This window comes from Salvelinus namaycush, chromosome 26 (genome assembly GCF_016432855.1).
Source record: "Salvelinus namaycush isolate Seneca chromosome 26, SaNama_1.0, whole genome shotgun sequence".
NCBI lineage: Eukaryota > Metazoa > Chordata > Actinopteri > Salmoniformes > Salmonidae > Salvelinus > Salvelinus namaycush.
In genome coordinates, this window is record NC_052332.1 from 13356786 (window position 1) to 13376171 (window position 19386).

Here is a 19386-nt window from a genome sequence, read left to right on the forward strand (position 1 = left end):
GACATTTTAGTGTACAAAGCGCTCTGTTAACGCCGTAGGGTCCCGTGACTTATAATGCCAAAAAGCCCCATCTGCCTGCTCTCCGTTTACACTCTCTAAGCAGAGCTGACCTGAAGCGTCAGGTTTCAGACCCCACATTTGCATAGGCAGTGACGTGTCACATTTCTGCCCTACTCAAACAATGAATCGATTATCTCTTCCTCTGAGCCCAGCTTGGGAGATGGCAAATGAACAGTGACAGTCTAGCAAGACCATCCATTGTGGTTTCATCTCACTGTGATATTCTCAGACGGATTTAGAGCTCTCAACACGATGGGATTGTCATAATTCTGGAATGTTTAATGATGTAGGGGAACTCATCACAAACTCAAGCTGTTATCCTGTCAATACATGTATTGATAGCTGCTATGTGGTAGTCACAAGATAGTGTGTTGAGGGATTGTCCAAGAAGCAGACATTGCACAAGAGGGGTGTTGATTGACTGCTATTTATATGAATGGGACTTTTTAATGGTTTTAATGAAATCATGGATTAGAAACCATTTTATTCTCTGTTTATGTAAACTGGCATAATGGACCTGTTTTGGTGTTTTCTTGATGGAGGAAAACGCTGTTCCAGACACCACTGCTGAGACTTCCATAAGTGTTTAATTGGGTTGAGATCTGGTGACACACCCTTTAAAACACCCTATGCTCCTTTGAGACCCCTCTTTCAAAGTCACTGAGATCTTGTCTTCTAGCCATGGTAGCCAAAATAATGGCCAACTGGACATTTTTATACATGATCCGAAGCATGATAGGATGTTAATTGCTTAATTAAGTCAGGATCCACACCTGTGAGTAAGCACCAGCTTTCAATATACTTTGAATCTCTCATTTACTTCATTTTGGCAGTTACCTGTAGATACACTATATATACAAATGTATGTGGACACCCCTTCAAATTAACGTGATTTGTCCATTTCATCCACACCCATTGCTGACCGGTGTATAAAATCGAGCACACAGTCATGCAATCTCTATTGACAAACATTGTCAGTAGAATGGCCTTACTGAAGAGCTCAGTGACTTTCCACGTAGCACTGTCACAGGATGCCACCTTTCCAACAAGTCAATTTGTCAAATTTCTGCCCTGCTAGAGCTGCCCCGGGTCAACTGTACGTGCTGTTATTGTGAGTTGGAAACGTCTAGGAGCAACAACGGCTCAGCCGCGAAGTGGTAGGCCGCACAAGCTCACAGAACGGGACCGCCGAGTGCTGAAGTGCTGTTGAACAGAACCGCTGAGTAAGGTAACCGCTAAGGTACTGCGGTGCTTGAGGTGTCACTACAGACCCGGGTTCGATCCCAGGCGGTGTCACAGCCGACCGGGAGGCCCGTGAGGCGGCGCACAATCGGCCCAGCGTAACCCGGGTTAGGGGAGGGTTTGGGCGGCAGGGATTTCCTTGTCCCATCGCGCTCTAACGACTCCTTGTGGCGGGCCAGGTCCCTACAAGCTGACTTTGGTCGCAAGCTGGACAGTGTTTCCTCTGATACGTTGGTGAGGCTGGCTTCCGGGTTAAGCGAACGGTGTGTCAAGAAGCAGTGCGGCTTGGCAGGGTCGTGTTTTGGAGGACGCATGGATCTTGACCTTTGCCTCTCCCGAGTCCGTAGGGGAGTTGCAGCGATGGGACAAGACTATAACTACCAATTGGATACCACAAAATTGGGGCGAAAAAGGGGGTAAAAGTACAACAACAAAAAATATATGTTTTTCCTCGGTCGCAACACTCACTTACGAGTTCCAAACTGCCACTGGAGGCAACGTCAGCACAATAACTGTTCGTCGGGAGCTCATGAAGGTTTCCATGTCCGAGCAGCCGCAGATCACGTGGGCTGGAGTGGTGAAAAGCTCGCCGCCTTTGGACTATGGAGCAGTGGAAACGCGTTCTCTGGAGTGACGAATCACGCTTCACCATCTGGCAGTCCGACGGACAAATCTGGGTTAGGCGGATGCCAGTAGAATGCTACCTGCCCGAATCCATAGTGCCAGCTGTAAAGTTTAGTGGAGGAGGAATAATGGTCTGGGGCTGTTTTTCATGGTTCGGGCTAGGCCCCTTAGTTCCAGTGAAGGGAAATCTTAATGCTACAGCATACAATGACATTCTAGATGCTTCTGTGCTTCCAACTTTGTGGCAACAGTTTGGGGAAGGCCCTTTCCAGTTGACAATGCCCCCGTGCACAATGCAAGGTCCATACAGAAATGGTCAAACATACACTACATGACTGCTCGTCGAACATCTCTTTCCAAAATCATGGGAATTAAAAGGGAGTTGATCCCTCCCTCTGATCAGTGTGAAATAATTTAACTTGACAGGCCTGCACAGAGACCTGACCTCAACCCCATCAAACACCTTTTGGATGAATTGGAACGCCGACTGCGAGCCAGGCCTAATCGCCCAACATCAGTGCTCGACCTCACTAATGCTCGTGGCTGAATAGAAGCAAGTTCTTACAGCAATGTTCCAACATCTAGTGGAAAGTCTTCCCAAAAGAGTGCAGGCTGTTATAGCAGCACAGGAGGGATCAACTCCCTTTTAATTCCCATGATTTTGGAAAGAGATGTTCGACGAGCAGTCATGTAGTGTATGTTTGGGGCAAATCCAATACAACACATTACTGAGTACTCTCCATATTTTCAATTATAGTGGTGGCTGCATGTAATGGGTATGCTTGTAATCGTTAAGGACTGGGGAATTAAAGATAAAAAATAAATGGATTGGAGCTAAGCACAGGCAAAATCATAAAGGAAAACCTGGTTCAGTCTGCCTTCCACCAGACACTGGGAGATGAATTAACCTTTCAGCAGGACAATAACCTAAAACACAAGGCCAAATCCACACTGGAGTTGCTTACCAAGAACACAGTAAATGTTCCTGAGTGGCCGAGTTACAGTTTTGACGTAAATCTATTTAAATATCGATGGCAAGACCTGAAATGGTTGTCTAGCAATGATCAACAACCTATTTGACAGAGGTTGAAGAATTTTTTAATCAATAAACGGACAAATGTTGCACAATCCAGGTGTGAAAAGCTCTAAGAGAGTTACCCAGAAAGACTCACAGGTATAATCTTTGCCAAAGGTCTTCTACATAGTATTGACTCAGGGGTGTGAATACTTACAGTACCAGTCAAAAGTTTGGACACACCTACTCATTCAAGGGTTTTTCTTTATTTTTACTATTTTCTACATTGTAGAATAATAGTTAAGACATCAAAACTATGAAATAACACATATGGAAACATGTAGTAACCAAAAAAGTGTTATGACAGCTTTGCACACTCTTGGCATTCTCTCAACCAGCTTCATGAGGTAGGCATCTGGAATCCATTTCAATTAACAGGTGTGCCTTGCTAAAAGTTAATTTGTGGAATTTCTTTCCTTCTTAATGCATTTGAGCCAATCAGTTGGTAGGGGTGGTATACAGAAGACAGCCCTATTTGGCAAAGGTCCAAATTATGGCAAGAACAGCTCAAATAAGCAAAGACAATTGGAAATCCATCATTACTTTAAGACATGAAGGTCAGTCAATCCGTAACATTTCAAGAACTTTTAAAGTTACTTCAAGTACAGTCGCAAAAACCATCAAGCGCTATGATGAAACTGGCTCTCATGAGAAAGGAAGGAACAGGAAACAGGAAAGGAAGACCCAGAGTTAGAGGAGAGGATAAGGCTGCAGAGGATAAGTTCATTAGAGTTAACTGCACCTCAAATTGCAGCCCAAATAAATGCTTCACAGAGTTCAAGTAACAGACAAATCTCAACATGAATTGTTCAGAGGAGACTGCGTGAATCAGGTCTTCATGGTCGAATTGCTGCAAAGAAACCACTACTAAAGGATACCAATAATAAGAAGAAACTTGCTTGGGCCAAGAAACACGTGCAATGGACAGTAGACCGATGGAAATCTGTCCTTTGGTTTGATGAGTCCAAATTTGAGATTTTTGGTTCCAAGAAGGAAAGTGATGGAGTGCTGCATCAGATGACCTGGCCTCCACAATCACCTGACCTCAACCCAATTGAGATGGTTTGGGATGAGTTGGACCGCAGAGTGAAGGAAAAGCAGCCAACAAGTGCTCAGCATATGTGGGAACTCCTTCTAGACATTCCAGGTGAAGCTGGTTGAGAGAATGCCAAGAGTGTGCAAAGCTGTCATCAAGACAAAGGGTGGCTACTAATATAAAATATATTTTGATTTGTTTAACACTTTTTTGGTTACGACATGATTCTATAATATGTGTTATTTCATTGTACAATGTAGAAAATAGTAAAAATAAAGAAAAACCCTTGAATGAGTAGGTGTGGCCAAACTTTTTTTGACTGGGACTGTATGTTTATGAGATATTTCTCCTAAATAAAAATAAATAAAAAACATGTTTTCACTTTGTATTTATGGGGTATTGTGTGTAGATGGGTTAGAAAAAAAAATCTATTGAATCCATTTTGAATTCAGACTGTAACACAACAAAATGTGGAATAAGTCGAGGGGTATGAATACTTTCTGAAGGCACTGTGTGTATTTATTTATCCAGGGAAGTCATATTGAGATTTTTCAAATGGGCCCTGGCCAAGAAAAGCACCAAATTGTGTGTTACACAGAATAGAAATAGCAGGAGTCATGATTTAAAAAAAAAAGGTATTGCGCAATGTTTCTATTGTGATTAAAATCCTCAATTGTAATAAAATGGTCAAGAGTTACAGGATGATGAGACAGCATTGCTAAAAGCACTCTTGGCTAAAAAGGGCCTAAAATTGCCACTTTCATCATGATTTACCCCAAAATTGTTTGTGATACAAATGTTAAAACTTTTTCAAACATCCTTCCTCCCAATTAAGTTTATATGTGAGAATTGACAGAACAATCTGAAATACCCCCCCAAAAATCCCCTCCCAGGCCGTGAAATTTCCCTCTTGCCAAACTTAGACCTTGACCTTTAGCTTGCCTCACCTCAAACAAAGGATTTGAACATCCTATTCTATTGCACGCCACATACCTTTTCTTGTTATTTCATACTTCAATGTAACACCAAAGATTCCAAACAGATATTGCAGGCAAGAATAGGTGAGGCCCAAAACCTCTAAACTAGAGTATGGCTATGCGCAACACTGTTCGATTTACACACACATTGTACAAAACAACACTTGCAGTGGCACGTCCCCATGTAAAAAAAAAAGTGTGCTGAACCCCAAGTTAGCTGTCTGCAGATTGTTATCAATTCTAGAGATGAAGAGCGGAGTTTCACAGAGTTGTGATCTTTAGCGCTGTCAGTGAGAAGTAGGTCAGTGTTCCGAGACAGGCTCGGTGACGTGCAGATAGTATGCTAATTTTTACAGTGATAATAAGCATAAAACAAAAAGCTGAAGATTACAGTGAAGGACTACAATGAGACACAAATTCAGTGAACCACACTTCAGTCACTATACCACTATACCACCTATACTATACCGTCTTCTCACCTTCATAGGTTTGTGCTTGTACTCCTTCCTCTCTTAATCTCTGCTGCTCTTCATCCTGGAGGTGGACCTCTGCCTCCTTTCCATGCTGCCATACCTTGCTTTCTTTTTGTATTTCTTACCTCTGTAAACAGACAACACAACCATTAATAACCACCAGATTTATGCAGTCCAAAAGAAAGAGTTTTCTGTGCAAATCTCCCAGAGGGCTTACCTTCTGGGACTCCTAGAGCAATCCCTGCTTTTCCTTCTGTGTCGCCTGAAAATAATTCACACCAACAGTTCATATAAATAACTGGGAGTTTTTGTCAATATTTAGAGCTCTCAGATAAGCCTACTGATTTTGTCCAAGTGTGTACATAATTTCAGTCCCCATTTTATATAGTGTTTTAGCTGAACAATTTAGCTGGCCTATTTTTATTCCATCAGTCTTGCCACACCCCATTTAAGATCTGTGCATAACTATAAATCAATTAGCAAGGATTCAGCTAGATAGGGTTGGGCGATATTACGATAGCATCGTCTGTCGACGATAATTGACAGCTATCATCGATGGTGACGACATTGTGATGTGACAGACGATGGTTTAGCCTATTTTAAGTTGACTGGTGGCACTCAGTAAAGAACGGAGTCTCACAGCGTACAGGAGGGCAGCACACAAGTGACATTCCGAGTAATTTGGCTATTCCTATTTTCTATAGCCAGTGCCGATTTTAGCATGTAAATCTTGGTAAGGCAAACTCCCCCCCAAATGTTTGAGGATGCATGCCAGCAAAGCCACTACACAACACTAAGCAATACATTAATTGCACTATAACGGTGACAGGTGGTGTCCACAAACTGTTAAGGCCTACATAAAGCTGTCCCAACAGCAGTCCCAGAACCTTACCACTGCTACACCTGGCTATCAGCGGAGCCTTGTCTGGCAGCGAAACAGTTATTTCAGCCTCATTTACTGCCTTTAAAAAAAACATAGCTGATATGGCTGACTTGCTTAAACAAATGTGGTTTCTACTGACAATTGAGATGTACAAACTATGGCGTAAGGGGACAACGAGCGCAAAAGAGACGATCCGTAATTTCGATTAAGACATTAATGAGTGAGCTAGGACGGACGTAGTCAAAGTAACTATTTGTTCAGCACTTTTTAAATGTACAGCAACATAACATGGGCTATTCTTACAGTATTATCCCTGTACACCAAGTCAGAACAGTAGGATACATAAAGGGGGCATATAAGCTGACAATTAAAGCTCTTACAAAATTCGATGACTACACTTCTCTAAAACAGGCTATAAGCTACATGTGCACTACCAAGTCAGAACAGTAGGCTAAATTATGAGGGGAAAATTGACCAAATTATTAGGGTGAGGCACATGGGCTACTAACAGTTTACTACACAACATACACTTAGTATTACTTTCTTAGCTTCAGGATACATATCTCCCTGGCATATTGCATAATTTATGCAGCAGCATACAAGACATTTTTGGACTCACCTTGTTGTGCTGTGCTCACTTGAACAGGAAGGTTGTGCAGCGGTCATCAAACTCTGGCATTCTCTGGATTTATGGTGCTTTCAAGACAACTGGGAACTCTGAAAAAACCCTGTTGAATGTTTATCCTTTTAAGCTTGGATAAGAGACCCTTAAATCCAGACTTGGACCACATAACCACTCCACTGAATAGCAGGCTAGTGATTATAATTTCTCTTCATATGACAAGGATTTGCCAGGAGATTGTCGACTTGATTCATGATGATGACTGCTAGCTTGCTAGCTAAGATTTTGAAAGTACTTGTATTTATTAGGGATTCCCATTAGCTGCTGCCAAGACAGCAGCTACTCTTCCTGGGGTCCAAACATACCAAAGCACCCACATTCCATATAAAACAAAAGATAAAGCAGTGAACTATGTTTGTACTGAATGAGCTAAAGATAAAACAGTACATCATAACATTCCTACACTACCACATACTCACAACACAAAATGTTCCATACCACCACACAACAATATCACAATGTCTGCGTATGCATGTTGTCTCTACCTTTGTGTGTCTCTTCACAGTCCCTGTTGTTTCATAAGGTGTATTTTTACCGGCTTTTTAAATCTGATTCTACTTCTTGCATCAGTTACCTGATGTGGAATAGAGTTCCATGTAGTCTTCGCTCTATGTAGTACTGTGTACCTCCCATAGTCTGTTCTGGACTTGGGGACTGTGAATAGACCTCGGGTGGCATGTCTTGTGGGGTAGGCATGAGTGTCTGAGCTGTGTGCTAGTATTTTAAACAGACAGCTCGGTACATTCAGCTTGTCAACACCTCTGATAAAAACAAGTAATGATGAAGTCAATTTCTCTTCCACTTTGTGCCATGAGATTGACATGCATGTCATTAATGTTAGTTCTCCGTGTACTTTTAAGGGCCAGCCATGCTGCCTTGTTCTGAGCCAACTGCAATTTTCCCAAGGGTTTAGTGAATAGTTTGTCCCAAATACAATGCTCTTAGTTTTGGAAATATTTAGGACTATCTTATTCCTTGCTACCCATTCCGAAACTAACTGCAGCTCTTTGGTAAGTGTTGTAGTCATTTCAGTTGCTGTAGTAGCTGATATGTATAGTGTTGAGTCATCCGCATACATAAACAGACTGGCCTTACTCAAAGCCAGTGGCATGTCGTTAGTAAAGATTGCAAAATGCAAGGGGCCTAAACAGCTACCCTGGTGAATTCCTGATTCTACCTGGATTATGTTGGAGAGGCTTTCATTAAAGAACACCCTCTGTGTTCTGTTAGACAAGTAACTCTTTATCCACATTATAGCAGGGGGTGTAAAGCCATAACAACTAAGTTTTTCCAGCAGCAGACTATGATCAATAATGTCAAAAGCTGCACTGGGCCTCTGAGTGGCGCAGTGGACTAAGACACTGCACCGCAGTGCTAGCTGTGCCACTAGAGATCCTGTTTCGAGTCCAGGATCTGTTGCAGCCGGCTGCAACCGGGTGACCCGTGGGGCGGCGCACATTTGGCCCAGTGTTGTCCGGGTTAGGGGAGGGTTTGGCCAGCAAGGATGTTCTTGTCCCATCACGCTCTAGTGACTCCTGTGGCGGGCCGGGCGCAATGCATGCTGACACGATTGCCAGGTGTAGTGTTTACTCCGACACATTGGTGTGGCTGGCTTCCAGGTTAAATGGGCATTGTGTCAAGAAGCAGTGCGGCTTGGCTGGGTCGTTTCTCGGAGGACGCATGGCTCTCGACCTTCGCCTCTCCCGAGTACGTACGGGAGAGGCAGCGATGGGACAAGACTAACTACCAATTGGGGAGAAAAAGTGGTAAAAAGTACCATTTTTTATACAGTACCAGTCAAAAGTTTGGACACCTACTCATTCAAGGGTTTTTCTTTATTTGACTATTTTCTACATTGTAGAATAATAGTGAAGATGTCAAAACTATGAAATAACACATATGGAATCATGTGGTAACCAAAAAAGTGTTTAACCAATCAAAATATATTTTATATTTGAAATTCTTCAAAGTAGCCACCCTTTGCCTTGATGACAGCAGTAAATTCACATTTCCTGCAATCCAAAATGCAATTTATACCTTGACATTCAGGGGGTGTCTATTTTTTTTTGTATGGGATCTCCTATGTGGGCATTTTCTTTGTGTGCTTTATAGTAGACATGTAATTTCACTGTAAAATGGTATTACCTTTTAATGTGTTATGACCGCAACCAGTCATGCTTTCATCTGATTGTCAAACAATGTGGGTGTCACAGAGTAGGTTACTTGCGCACGTTCGTCTATTCCAAAATAAATCCACCATCCGAATGGTGCATTGTGCACCCGCCATTTGAATTGTTTATTTAACCTTCAATTAACGAAGCAAGTCAGTTAAGAACAAATTCTTATTTACAATGACGGCCTACCCCGGCCAAACCCGAACGACGCTGGGCCAATTGTGTGCCGCCCTATGGGACTCCCAATTACAGCTGGATGTGATACAGCTTGGATTCGAACCAGGGACTGCAGTGACGCCTCTTGCACTGAGATGCAGTGCCTAAGACCGCTGCGCCACTCGGGAGCCCAATGGAAAGGGACATCTATTACAAACACCATAAGTATAATGACATTCAGCCTACAAAGTGGCTTGTATTCATGGATGATGCCAAGAGAAGCCAGGCTCTGTGTTTTATAATTTTCCTTCAATTTGCAAGAGGCTGAATCTATTTCACCAGAGAAAGCATCCAAGTGAGACAAACAGCGGCCCTCTGTTTTAGTATCTGTAGCCCATCTGTCTGATGTTGTCTGGCCAAAAAGAATATGACGGCATCAGATACATGGGCTAGACATTCTAAAACAGAGGGGCGCAGTTTCGCTCACTCGGATGCATTCTCCGGTGAGATTGAGGAGTCTTGGTTAAAATTAGGGGGGGGTGGCAAATCAGATTTCAGGGAGGGTTACGTTCTGTGGGTGTCACAGAGTAGGCTAATACCTATGGGTCTTGAGTCCATGAAATGGGGTAAGGCTGTACATTGCAATAAGAACGTTCAATACGTACAATAGGCTGACTAGATGGAGCTGATTTCCCAGTTAAAAGTCCAGCAATCAGAGCTAAGACGCGTGGAAACTGTGGAATATGTGGAAACTCTTCACAGTTGTGTTCAGTGGGTGTCACGGAGTAGGCTGATACCCCATTTCATGGACCCATGCAATTCTGAAGTCTAATACATCCACAGATCAATCTCAACTGATTTATTTGACTTGTGTCAAATTAACTACTTGTCCTCTCTTCAATTTATATAAACAGAATTCCAACCTTGTTTAGCATTATCTAGTCCAAATATATATATTCTTAATCCTAATACATGGCTGTATTGTTTTAAGAAGCATTTCTTACAACTATCTTCAACATATTACTGTCACAGTCTGGAATGGGGAATTGCCACATTCAAACCTTTGGGAAAGAAAGGAGAGAACGTCATTCAATGAAGGAAACAAATGTAAAGAGCATTAGTTTATTTCTTATTTTCCACAGGTTAACTAAGAAACAGTATTGTTATATACAAAATCTGGAATGTTGAATGAATGCATATCAATCATCTTACTGTAGCTGTTTCCAGAGAAACCTTTGAAATAGCTATACATTAAACGGGTTGTGTCTGCATTGCAATTTATTGCTGGTTTTACAAACTCAGAGTGACTAATGCCATGATTAATTGATTTCTTAACTTTTTTAAAAAGTATTTACATTTTGATTAGTAAATGTCTAAAAAGTCACAGGAGACTGAGCTAAATAAATAAAAACAAGGTGAGAGAATGAAAAGACCAGTTAATCTTGGATATGGCAAACAGGTGACACCCTAGGTTTTAGTCCCAGATTGTACAAGGTCTAAATATGACATTGACCCAAGAAATCTCATTAGATTGTTCCTATTCCCAGATAGAAAGTAAAATAACACAGTGCCCACAACAAAACAGCACAAAAGCATAATTACAATGTTCTAATTTAAAACATGATGTACTAACAGTAATCTTGCGAGGGGAAAATGCAGGAGAGAAACCTTAACACGTCAATATGTTACCTCTCTAGGCTAACATTGACCAATGACAAATATCTGCAGTTATGAGCGTGTCACTGGGTCTGCAGTTGCTAAAAAAAAACTATTAAAAAAACGGGACAGTTTCATTTGGGGGCAATGTTCAGTTGGAATTCAAAATGGAAAAAAGGGGAGCAAACATCATCGACAATGTTTTCTATTCGAGTCACAAGTTGACAGTAACATGAGTATAATCTTTAGCTCTATGCATAAAGTAACAATGAATTACATGCATAACATTTGGAATTTGTGAAGGATTTGGATAACGACAATGCCATTAAATGTGTGGGGGAAAAAAACAATGATCAATCTCTGATAAGTACTTTATATACGCTCTGTCACAATTCAGTGTTTGCATTACAATCGATTTACAAAAAAGGTTCAGTGGGGTAATAACTTGTAGAGATCTTTGAATTGGATCGTTTGCTTTCTATAGGAAATATTTCTAAAAGGTTTCATGGATTCAATTTTCAAAATAGACAATTCATTCAGTGAATTCATGCAAACAACACATACATCTATAGACTCTTGATTACACCAAGTGGACATAGCGTAAAAGCTTTTAAATGCATTTTTATAGCTTGACACTATTCAATTAGAAACATTACAAATGACTTTGCAGCTCGGATTGAGTTTCTTTTACACTGGGGTAAAAGTGATTCATGTTTGCACAGATACACGTAACCAGTTGGTTTGAACAGTTTTCAGAGCAGTCAAGTTTGGGAAAGCCTGCAACTCATATGTAAGCCTAGGGCTGAGTGACGCAAGAGCATTCACTATTATACAATGCAGACTTTTACATTTTACTTTCTTTGCTAAAAATGTAACTTCATGTTGTTTTTCATTAGAAAAGATTCTTTACAATATAAAATCCTGTATAACAATCAGCGATCACTAAAAGGGTTTCCTCTTGCGTTTTTTTTCTTTTATAGGTTTAAAAAATGCAATCGGATGTCTTTCTGAATGAAAATAAAGCCGCTGACTATTGCTATTAAACCATTGTGTCGAGTCACACGGGGTGTACTCAAGAAGAGAGCGTTTAGTTTGTTGTGAAGAGAAATATGTGAATATTGCTTGGGTCTCAGGGTAGTCACTCCCTCCACCCCCTTGTTCAAACAGTTCAAGGTCTATGGCACTTAACAGCTCAGTCCCCCCCAGCGTAGAGCAAAGAGTTCATGCATGAAACACTATCCCAACACAAAAAGAGAGTGAAAAGCCTAGATTGATGTCTAAAAAATATGATTTTTATACACAAAAGGCAAACTATGGTTGTTTTCCCCCACTTAAACAAAAATATGTTAGACAGACAAACCCTTTTTTAACCTCAAACCGTTTTGTGAGTGTTTTCTAGGTCACCAATGGCTGAGTTGAGGGAGAAGCCCTTTAGAATCTTACCAACATGAGTGGAAGGGGCCCAGAGACCAGGCCTAAACCTGCTCAGAGTCTGACACAGGCTGCATCTCAAATCACACCCTATATCCTTTGTAAATAGTGCACCACTAGTACGTAGCGCACTTTGGGGAATAGGGCGCTACTCCCACCAGCACCTCCCCAACACCTGACCATGGTCTCAACACATGTTTTGGTGACCTGGCATTACCACTCTGCCTCCTGACCCACTATCTCACATAACATCCTGGCTAGGCTAATTAAGGCCAAGCAAAGACATTCCTCTATTGTTACTCCTAGTCAGTTTCCACACAAAGAAATATCATGATCTGTTCCATATCCCAGTCCCAATTCCATTTCACATACAAAGAGTGTTTTACAGCATCCAAGTAGTCAGCAACCGGAGTATTGATTCAGTGACGGAGTGAGTGTCCTCGTCTGTCAGGAGTTCAATGCCGGCACAGGCAGGTCTTTTCAGGTGAGGGATATTCCAAGCCAACGGTTCCACAGAGGCTACTATAACTGTTCTTAGACTGCGGACAGTATATAATGGATGTATGCAGTGTGTGCCTCACAGGCTTTATGGAGGCAGAAGCAAATTAATTGTCCTTCTCAACTATCCACCATGTAGAGGACCTGGTCAAAAATTGTCACAATTGCAAGTAGGCAGGGGGGAGAATTCTTAAACATCGTTCTGAAAGCGCAACCCAGCATTACATTCATCTCCACAAGAAAGCACATAGCATTGTCCCCCAGATCAAATGTCACCTTGGTCAAATAAGTTGTCTCAGCATCTATTAAAAATAATAATAATAATACATGATTTAAAAAGGAGGGCAGAGAGAGAGACAGAGGGAGCTCTGCCCTCTAGTGGTCAACTACAGTTAATGCTCAACTACAGCAACTACAACTCCGTAATGATGTAGGAATATTATTTTCTTCAAAAAAACAAAAGTCTAACGATACAGAAAGCACTTTTTTGTTGTTGATCTCTGTGTCGTTGGAGCACACGCCGTCTCTGCAGCACCCTCTGTGTAAAAAATAACCGGCTATCCCACAGTGACTTCTTTAAGACGACCAAGTCGACTACGCATGCTTCCAGATGTTTGCTCCCCCTCCCCAGGTCCCTCTCCTCCCTCACTAAGTCCACTTGATGCAGTGGTACGGCCCCCGTTATCCCAAAAGCTCTAGAAGGCTCTCTTCCCCATAAAGCAGTTCAGTTCTTCTATTTATAGACCAGGCTCCTCTGTATATAAAAACAAGAAGGATTGGAGGTCGTCGCTCCACAGTCCCGTCTGTCTCTCTCTACGCCGCCAACTCTCGGACGATGATCATATCCACAGTGGTGGGAAATGTCTTCAGCAGGGCCACGGCATTCCCATGGTCAACGTTCACAAAGCTATATCCGTTTGCCTGGGGGGAAACAAGGAGAGATATAGCTCAACACCAAGATGGCAACTTTGGCTCTGATGTGTATGGTATTTTGTAGTAGGTAAACGTGTTCAGCAAATAATCGATACAGTATCGATTTATAGTGATGGGGAAATAGGGAATGGTATTATTGGGTTCACCTGGAGGATCTTGTCTCCAGGCTGGAGTATCTTAGAGGCAGGTCCCTCAGGCTGGACCCTTGTCACGAAGATGCCCTAAGAGAGAAGAGAGCGACGAATCACACCCATCTGGTTAACACTAGTGACATTATTTACTGACTGATTGTTGCAAAATCCGTACAAATGCAGTAACAAGCTGAGTTGCTATACAGTGAACTACTAACATAATGCAATGCTTAACCTAGAGGCCTCCATTGTGTAAGTGCTTAGATTACATGCCACATGCAGTAGGCTGGAAAAATAGACAACACTATATTGCTATGGGAAAAAGAGGGCTGATGAGTGAACATACATTATCGTCCGGACGAAAAGGGTTTCCCCGTCCTCCTACTCCTCCTGATATACTGAACCCTAGCTCTGGGTTCTTCTCCACTTTCACACGGAACTGAAAAACAGACACCAACAGACATTACTACCTTCACAGGGGACGTTACTTTGAATATGAGTTACATACAGTACATACAGAAAGGAAAGACCCCTTTCAACGTTGTTAAGTTACAGCCTTATTCTAAAATGGATTCAATAAAAAATGTTCCTCAATCTACACACAATACCTCATAATGACAAAGTTCTTGAAATTTTTGCAAATGTACTAAAAATAAAAAACAGAAATACCTTATTTACATAAGTAATTCGACCCTTTGCTATGACACTCAAAATTGAGCTCAGGTGCATCCTGTTTCCATTGATCATCCTTTAGATGTTTCTGCAACTTTATTGGAGTCCACCTGTGGTAATTTCATTGACTGGACATGATTTGGAAAGGCACACACCTGTCTATATAAGGTCCCACAGTTGACAGTGCATGTTAGAGCAAAAACCAAGCCATGAGGTTGAAGGAATTGTACGTAGAGCTCAGAGACAGGATTGTGTCGAGGCACAGATCTGTGGAAAGGTACCAAAACATTTCTGCAGTATTGAAGGTCCACAAGAACACAGTGGCCTCCATCATTCTTAAATGGAAGAAGTTTGGAACCACAAAAACTCTTCCTAAAGCTGGCCGCCTGGCCAAACTGAGCAATTCGGGGGAGAAGGGCCTTGGTAAGGGAGGTGACCAAGAACCCAATGGTCACTCTGACAGAGACCCAGAGTTCCTCTGTGGAGATGGGAGTATCTTCCAGAAGGACAACCATCTCTGACGCACTCCAACAATCAGGCCTTTATGGTAGAGTGGCCTGACGGAAGCCACTCTTCAGTAAAATGCACATGACAGCCTGTTTGGAGTTTGCCAAAAGGCACCTAAAGACTCTCAGACCATGAGAAACAAAATTCTCCATCCTTGATGTTTCCGAAATAAGTCTATATAAACACACTGCCGTTGAGAGATCCTTCATGAAAACCTGCTCCAGGGCACTCAGGACCTGACTGGGGTGAAGGTTCACCTTCCAACAGGACAATGACCCTAAGCATACAGCCAAGACAATGCAGGAGTGGCTTCGGGACAAGTCTCAATGTCTTTGAGTGGCCCAGCTAGAGCCCAGACTTGAACCCGATCAAACATCCCTGGAGAGACCTGAAAATAGCTGTGCAGCGACACTCCCCATCCAACCTGACAGAGCTTGAGAGGATCTGCAGAGAAGAATGGGAGAAACTCCCCAAATACAGATGTGCCAAGCTTGTAACGTCATAGCCAAGAAGACCCGTGGCTGTAATCGATGCAAAAGGTGCTTCAACAAAGTATTGAGTAAAGGGTCTGAATACTTACGTAAATGTGTTACTTTATATATATATATTTTTTTATAAATGAGCAAAAAAAATCTAAAAACCTGTTTTTGCTTTGTCATTATGGGGTATTGTGTGTAGATTGATGAGGGAAAATGTTTTTTAATTAAAAAAAAAAAATCAATTATAGAATAAGGCTGTAACGTAACAAAATGTTGGGTCTGAATACTTTCAGTCTAGCCAGTTAATTGATGTAACAAACAAACCACCATTAACAACTATTAAGTGCAATGCTATGCATGCTTTAACCCAGTGGTCATCAACCCTATTCCTAGATGGTGTAGTTCAAGCCCAGCACTAAAACACACATATGTGTTTGACCTAATCATCATAGTTAATCAAGGTTTTGATGATGAATGAGGTTTGTAGCTGTGGGCTAAACACCATATAGCTCCAGGAGTAGGGATAAGGAGCTTTGTTGAACTGTAACTCTTCATCCATCCATTTCCCCACCCTACCTCCTGCTGCAGTGTGTCGTGGTCGGCCCGTGGTGGAGGGGGCCCCTGGGGCTGCTGGCCATGGGAGACCTTGAGCATCAGGTAGTCGATGAGCTGCTCTCTGGAGGGGTGGCGGGCCATGGGCGTCTGGCACGACGTCATCTGGCCACGCACCGGACCGCCCAGCTGACCGTTCATCGAAGGCACCTGGTAAAACACACAGACAGACACACACACAGAGAAAGACAGATGTTGTTATAGAGTTGACGTTCCAACAAAATTGATTTAAAAAAAAGACATATCTAAAATGCTCACCAGACAATACACTTTGATGTTCAGCAGGGTTTGGGAATACACAGTACTCAAATTCATACTTCCAACAGCACTTAAAACAAGAGAACAAAATACTAGGCTATAATCCAGCAAGAGAGAAAGAAAAAAAAAAATACAAATTTGGCCAAAGCGTAGGCTAAACTGCAGGCCCGGCATACAGAAGAACATGTGACAGAACAAGAGTGCAAATTTCAGTAGAAGCTGCTGATTTACCACCAGCAAGGTGCTCTGTCTAAAGCAGCAGGCCAGGGGGATTGGATCCACTGACTCATTGCCACTGCCCCCAAAGCAACAAAATCATGGAAATAATTGTCCTCTGACTAGTGTGGAGGATGAATTTCAGAGATGAATCAATGAGGTTTTATTAGATGGTGTTTTTTTTTTTGGCAGGTTCCACTGATGTAGCTGGGCCGGCAGGGGTTAGGCTTTCTTCACTGTGACTTAGGGCAAATCTGAAATGACATCCTATTCCCTGTATACCATGTAATAGGATAGGCTAGGGCTCTTGTCTACAGAAGTACCCTATATGTGCAATAGGTTCTTTACGGAGCGACTGAGGAGTCATTATCAATGCAGGGTCTGAAGGACCACGACAGAGTCCCACTTCATCTTGGTAAACGTCGAGGTTGAATCTGAAAATGTCGACAAGTTTCCCACATTTGGTCAGAACTTGGAACATATTCAAATAAAAACAGTTTATTCCATATATAACCCCAGTTCAAAAACATTTGTCCTTAGTATTCCTATTCGACAGTGAGATCCATTTTCTCTCCGGATCTACATCCAGGCAGATAGACAGTAAGTCGAAGAACATTGAACTCAAACTAAAAAATACATTGCGTTAGTGCGTTCGAAGGAGACATTTATATGAAAGGCCTCATCTAACGTCTGATAAGGACTTGCAGTCCGTATAATAAAATGGCTCTCTACGAGTCATGCTGTGGTTCTCCGTACGACATCTCTTGGAACAGACCATTTCAAATTCTACCAGACAGCCGACTGACCTCATTCTGCGGCTCTGTCTGAGCCGGTTACTGAAAAGAGACAGTTGCGGTACCACCGGAGAACCTGCAGGTGGCAGGAGGAACTCCCCAAAATGTCTACATTTCTCTCAAATTCAATTCTCTCAGTGTAAATGGAATCGCAAAACATGGGCCTGTTCTAATTATTTCACAGGTCATGGAAAGGGAGAGATTTCTGGGTATCAAATATTTCAAATGAGCCTCTTCACATTCAGTCCTCAACTGAGAAGTTCATATAGAAACACTGTATACTGTACATACGATAGAACTCTATTAATAGTCTCACATATTACTCTTTTAAATCGCAATCCCTCGACTTGTCCACGGACACCGTACCATACTGTATCTAGCCTAGTGATGAAGGTCAAGAGCCCACTGGGGACTGGACTGAGGAGCTTTACTACGCCGAGCTTCCGCCACCCGTATTCCATCCAGAATAGCTATTAATAATACCAGTATAACAGAAGCAGCGCTCCTCCAAACCTCACTGCGAGGCACCGGGGACCCTGGTGGAGGCAAGAGGGGCCACCGTGAGAATAGATGGGCCTGAACAATAATCTCTTTCAAGGCAGATCTTGTTAATTAGAACTCATTAATCACTGGTGGGGAGAAGGATGGTGCTTCTAGGTACTGCTACTGGGTCAATATCTTAATTCTCAGCTAGCTAGCTCTACTCAGGGTATCGGGCTGGGCAACGTTCTACTTATAGCGGTACAGAAAAAGCTATGGGTCAGTGAATGCATGTGCCGAGATGGGACAGTCAGGCACTTCTAGTTATGGTGGGGTTGTATGATCGATTTGTAGAATTATTGCCCTACTCTAAACTGTACGGGCCTATGACTATTCCATGGGCTTTGTGGTCTGCATTTCTAATATATAGTAGGAAAACAAACCAATTTGAGCGGACCATCTTTTAGAAATGTGAAAATGATCAAATCAAACTATTTGCCACATGCGCCGAATACAACAGGTGTAAACTTCACCGTGAACCGCTTACTTACAAGCCCTTAACCAACAGCGCAGTTCAAGAAGAAAATATTCACCAAGCAGGCTAAAATAAAAAGTAATAATAAAAAGTAACACAATAGGAAGATGGTTGATTGGTTTAGGGGTATCCTCTACATATAGCTCTAGTGTGCACTTACTTTTCGGAGGGTGTCCATGGTGTTGCCCTGCTGCCCTTGAGGTCCAAACACGTCATCCTGAAGAGGGAACGAAGTCAGATGATTGGTAACAAAGCCCATGTCCTGACCGCTGTCTGTCTGTGACAAACACACCTCTCCTATTTTAGGCAAGTCCCTGAAACCGTGTACTATTAGGTAATTCTTCATGTCTAAGCTGAATTAGTTGACCATGTTCTGATCGAGGCTAATAATGTTTGTTGCATGTTCGGTTAACAAAAATGTAATATGTTGTGTTGACCATTCATTTTGACATTTCTCCAGGTAATTCCAACACCCATGAAAAGTACATCTATAGATAACGTTCTTAACAATGAGGATGATTATTCCCTACGTAGGGCACTAGAGCCGAAAGTAGTGTCCTTTAGAGAATAAACAGAGGAAAGGAAACAACGATTCATTAAATCATAAGACTACACGTTGAGTGGAAATCAGTAGGCAGCCATTTGACACCACGACTCAACCTAACACCACAACTACTTGCTCTTCCAACTACACCCCCCGTACTTACCTCGGACAAGCACAGTGCTCATCTCCACAGAGAAGTGAAAGGGTTATGAGGTGATTCTGAAGTGATCAACAGTGGGAGTGAAGAGGAGGAATTAA

The 19386-nt window shown here is 42.2% G+C and overlaps 1 protein-coding gene across 3 annotated transcripts in view; it reads right to left on the minus strand.

The window, feature by feature from the left end:
• Positions 1-10490: 10490 nt before the first annotated feature.
• The window catches only part of LOC120020969 (erbin-like), a 145185-nt gene continuing 136289 nt past the window's right edge, over positions 10491-19386 (minus strand). For all 3 annotated transcript variants that reach the window (XM_038964641.1, XM_038964642.1, XM_038964640.1), the window contains 5 exons: positions 18745-18801; positions 16266-16451; positions 14378-14470; positions 14047-14121; positions 10491-13888 (listed from right to left, as the gene is read on the minus strand). In XM_038964641.1, the coding sequence (XP_038820569.1) occupies positions 13781-13888; positions 14047-14121; positions 14378-14470; positions 16266-16451; positions 18745-18801 (519 nt within the window). In that variant the 3' untranslated portion in view covers positions 10491-13780. The remainder of the gene's footprint in view (positions 13889-14046; positions 14122-14377; positions 14471-16265; positions 16452-18744; positions 18802-19386) is intronic.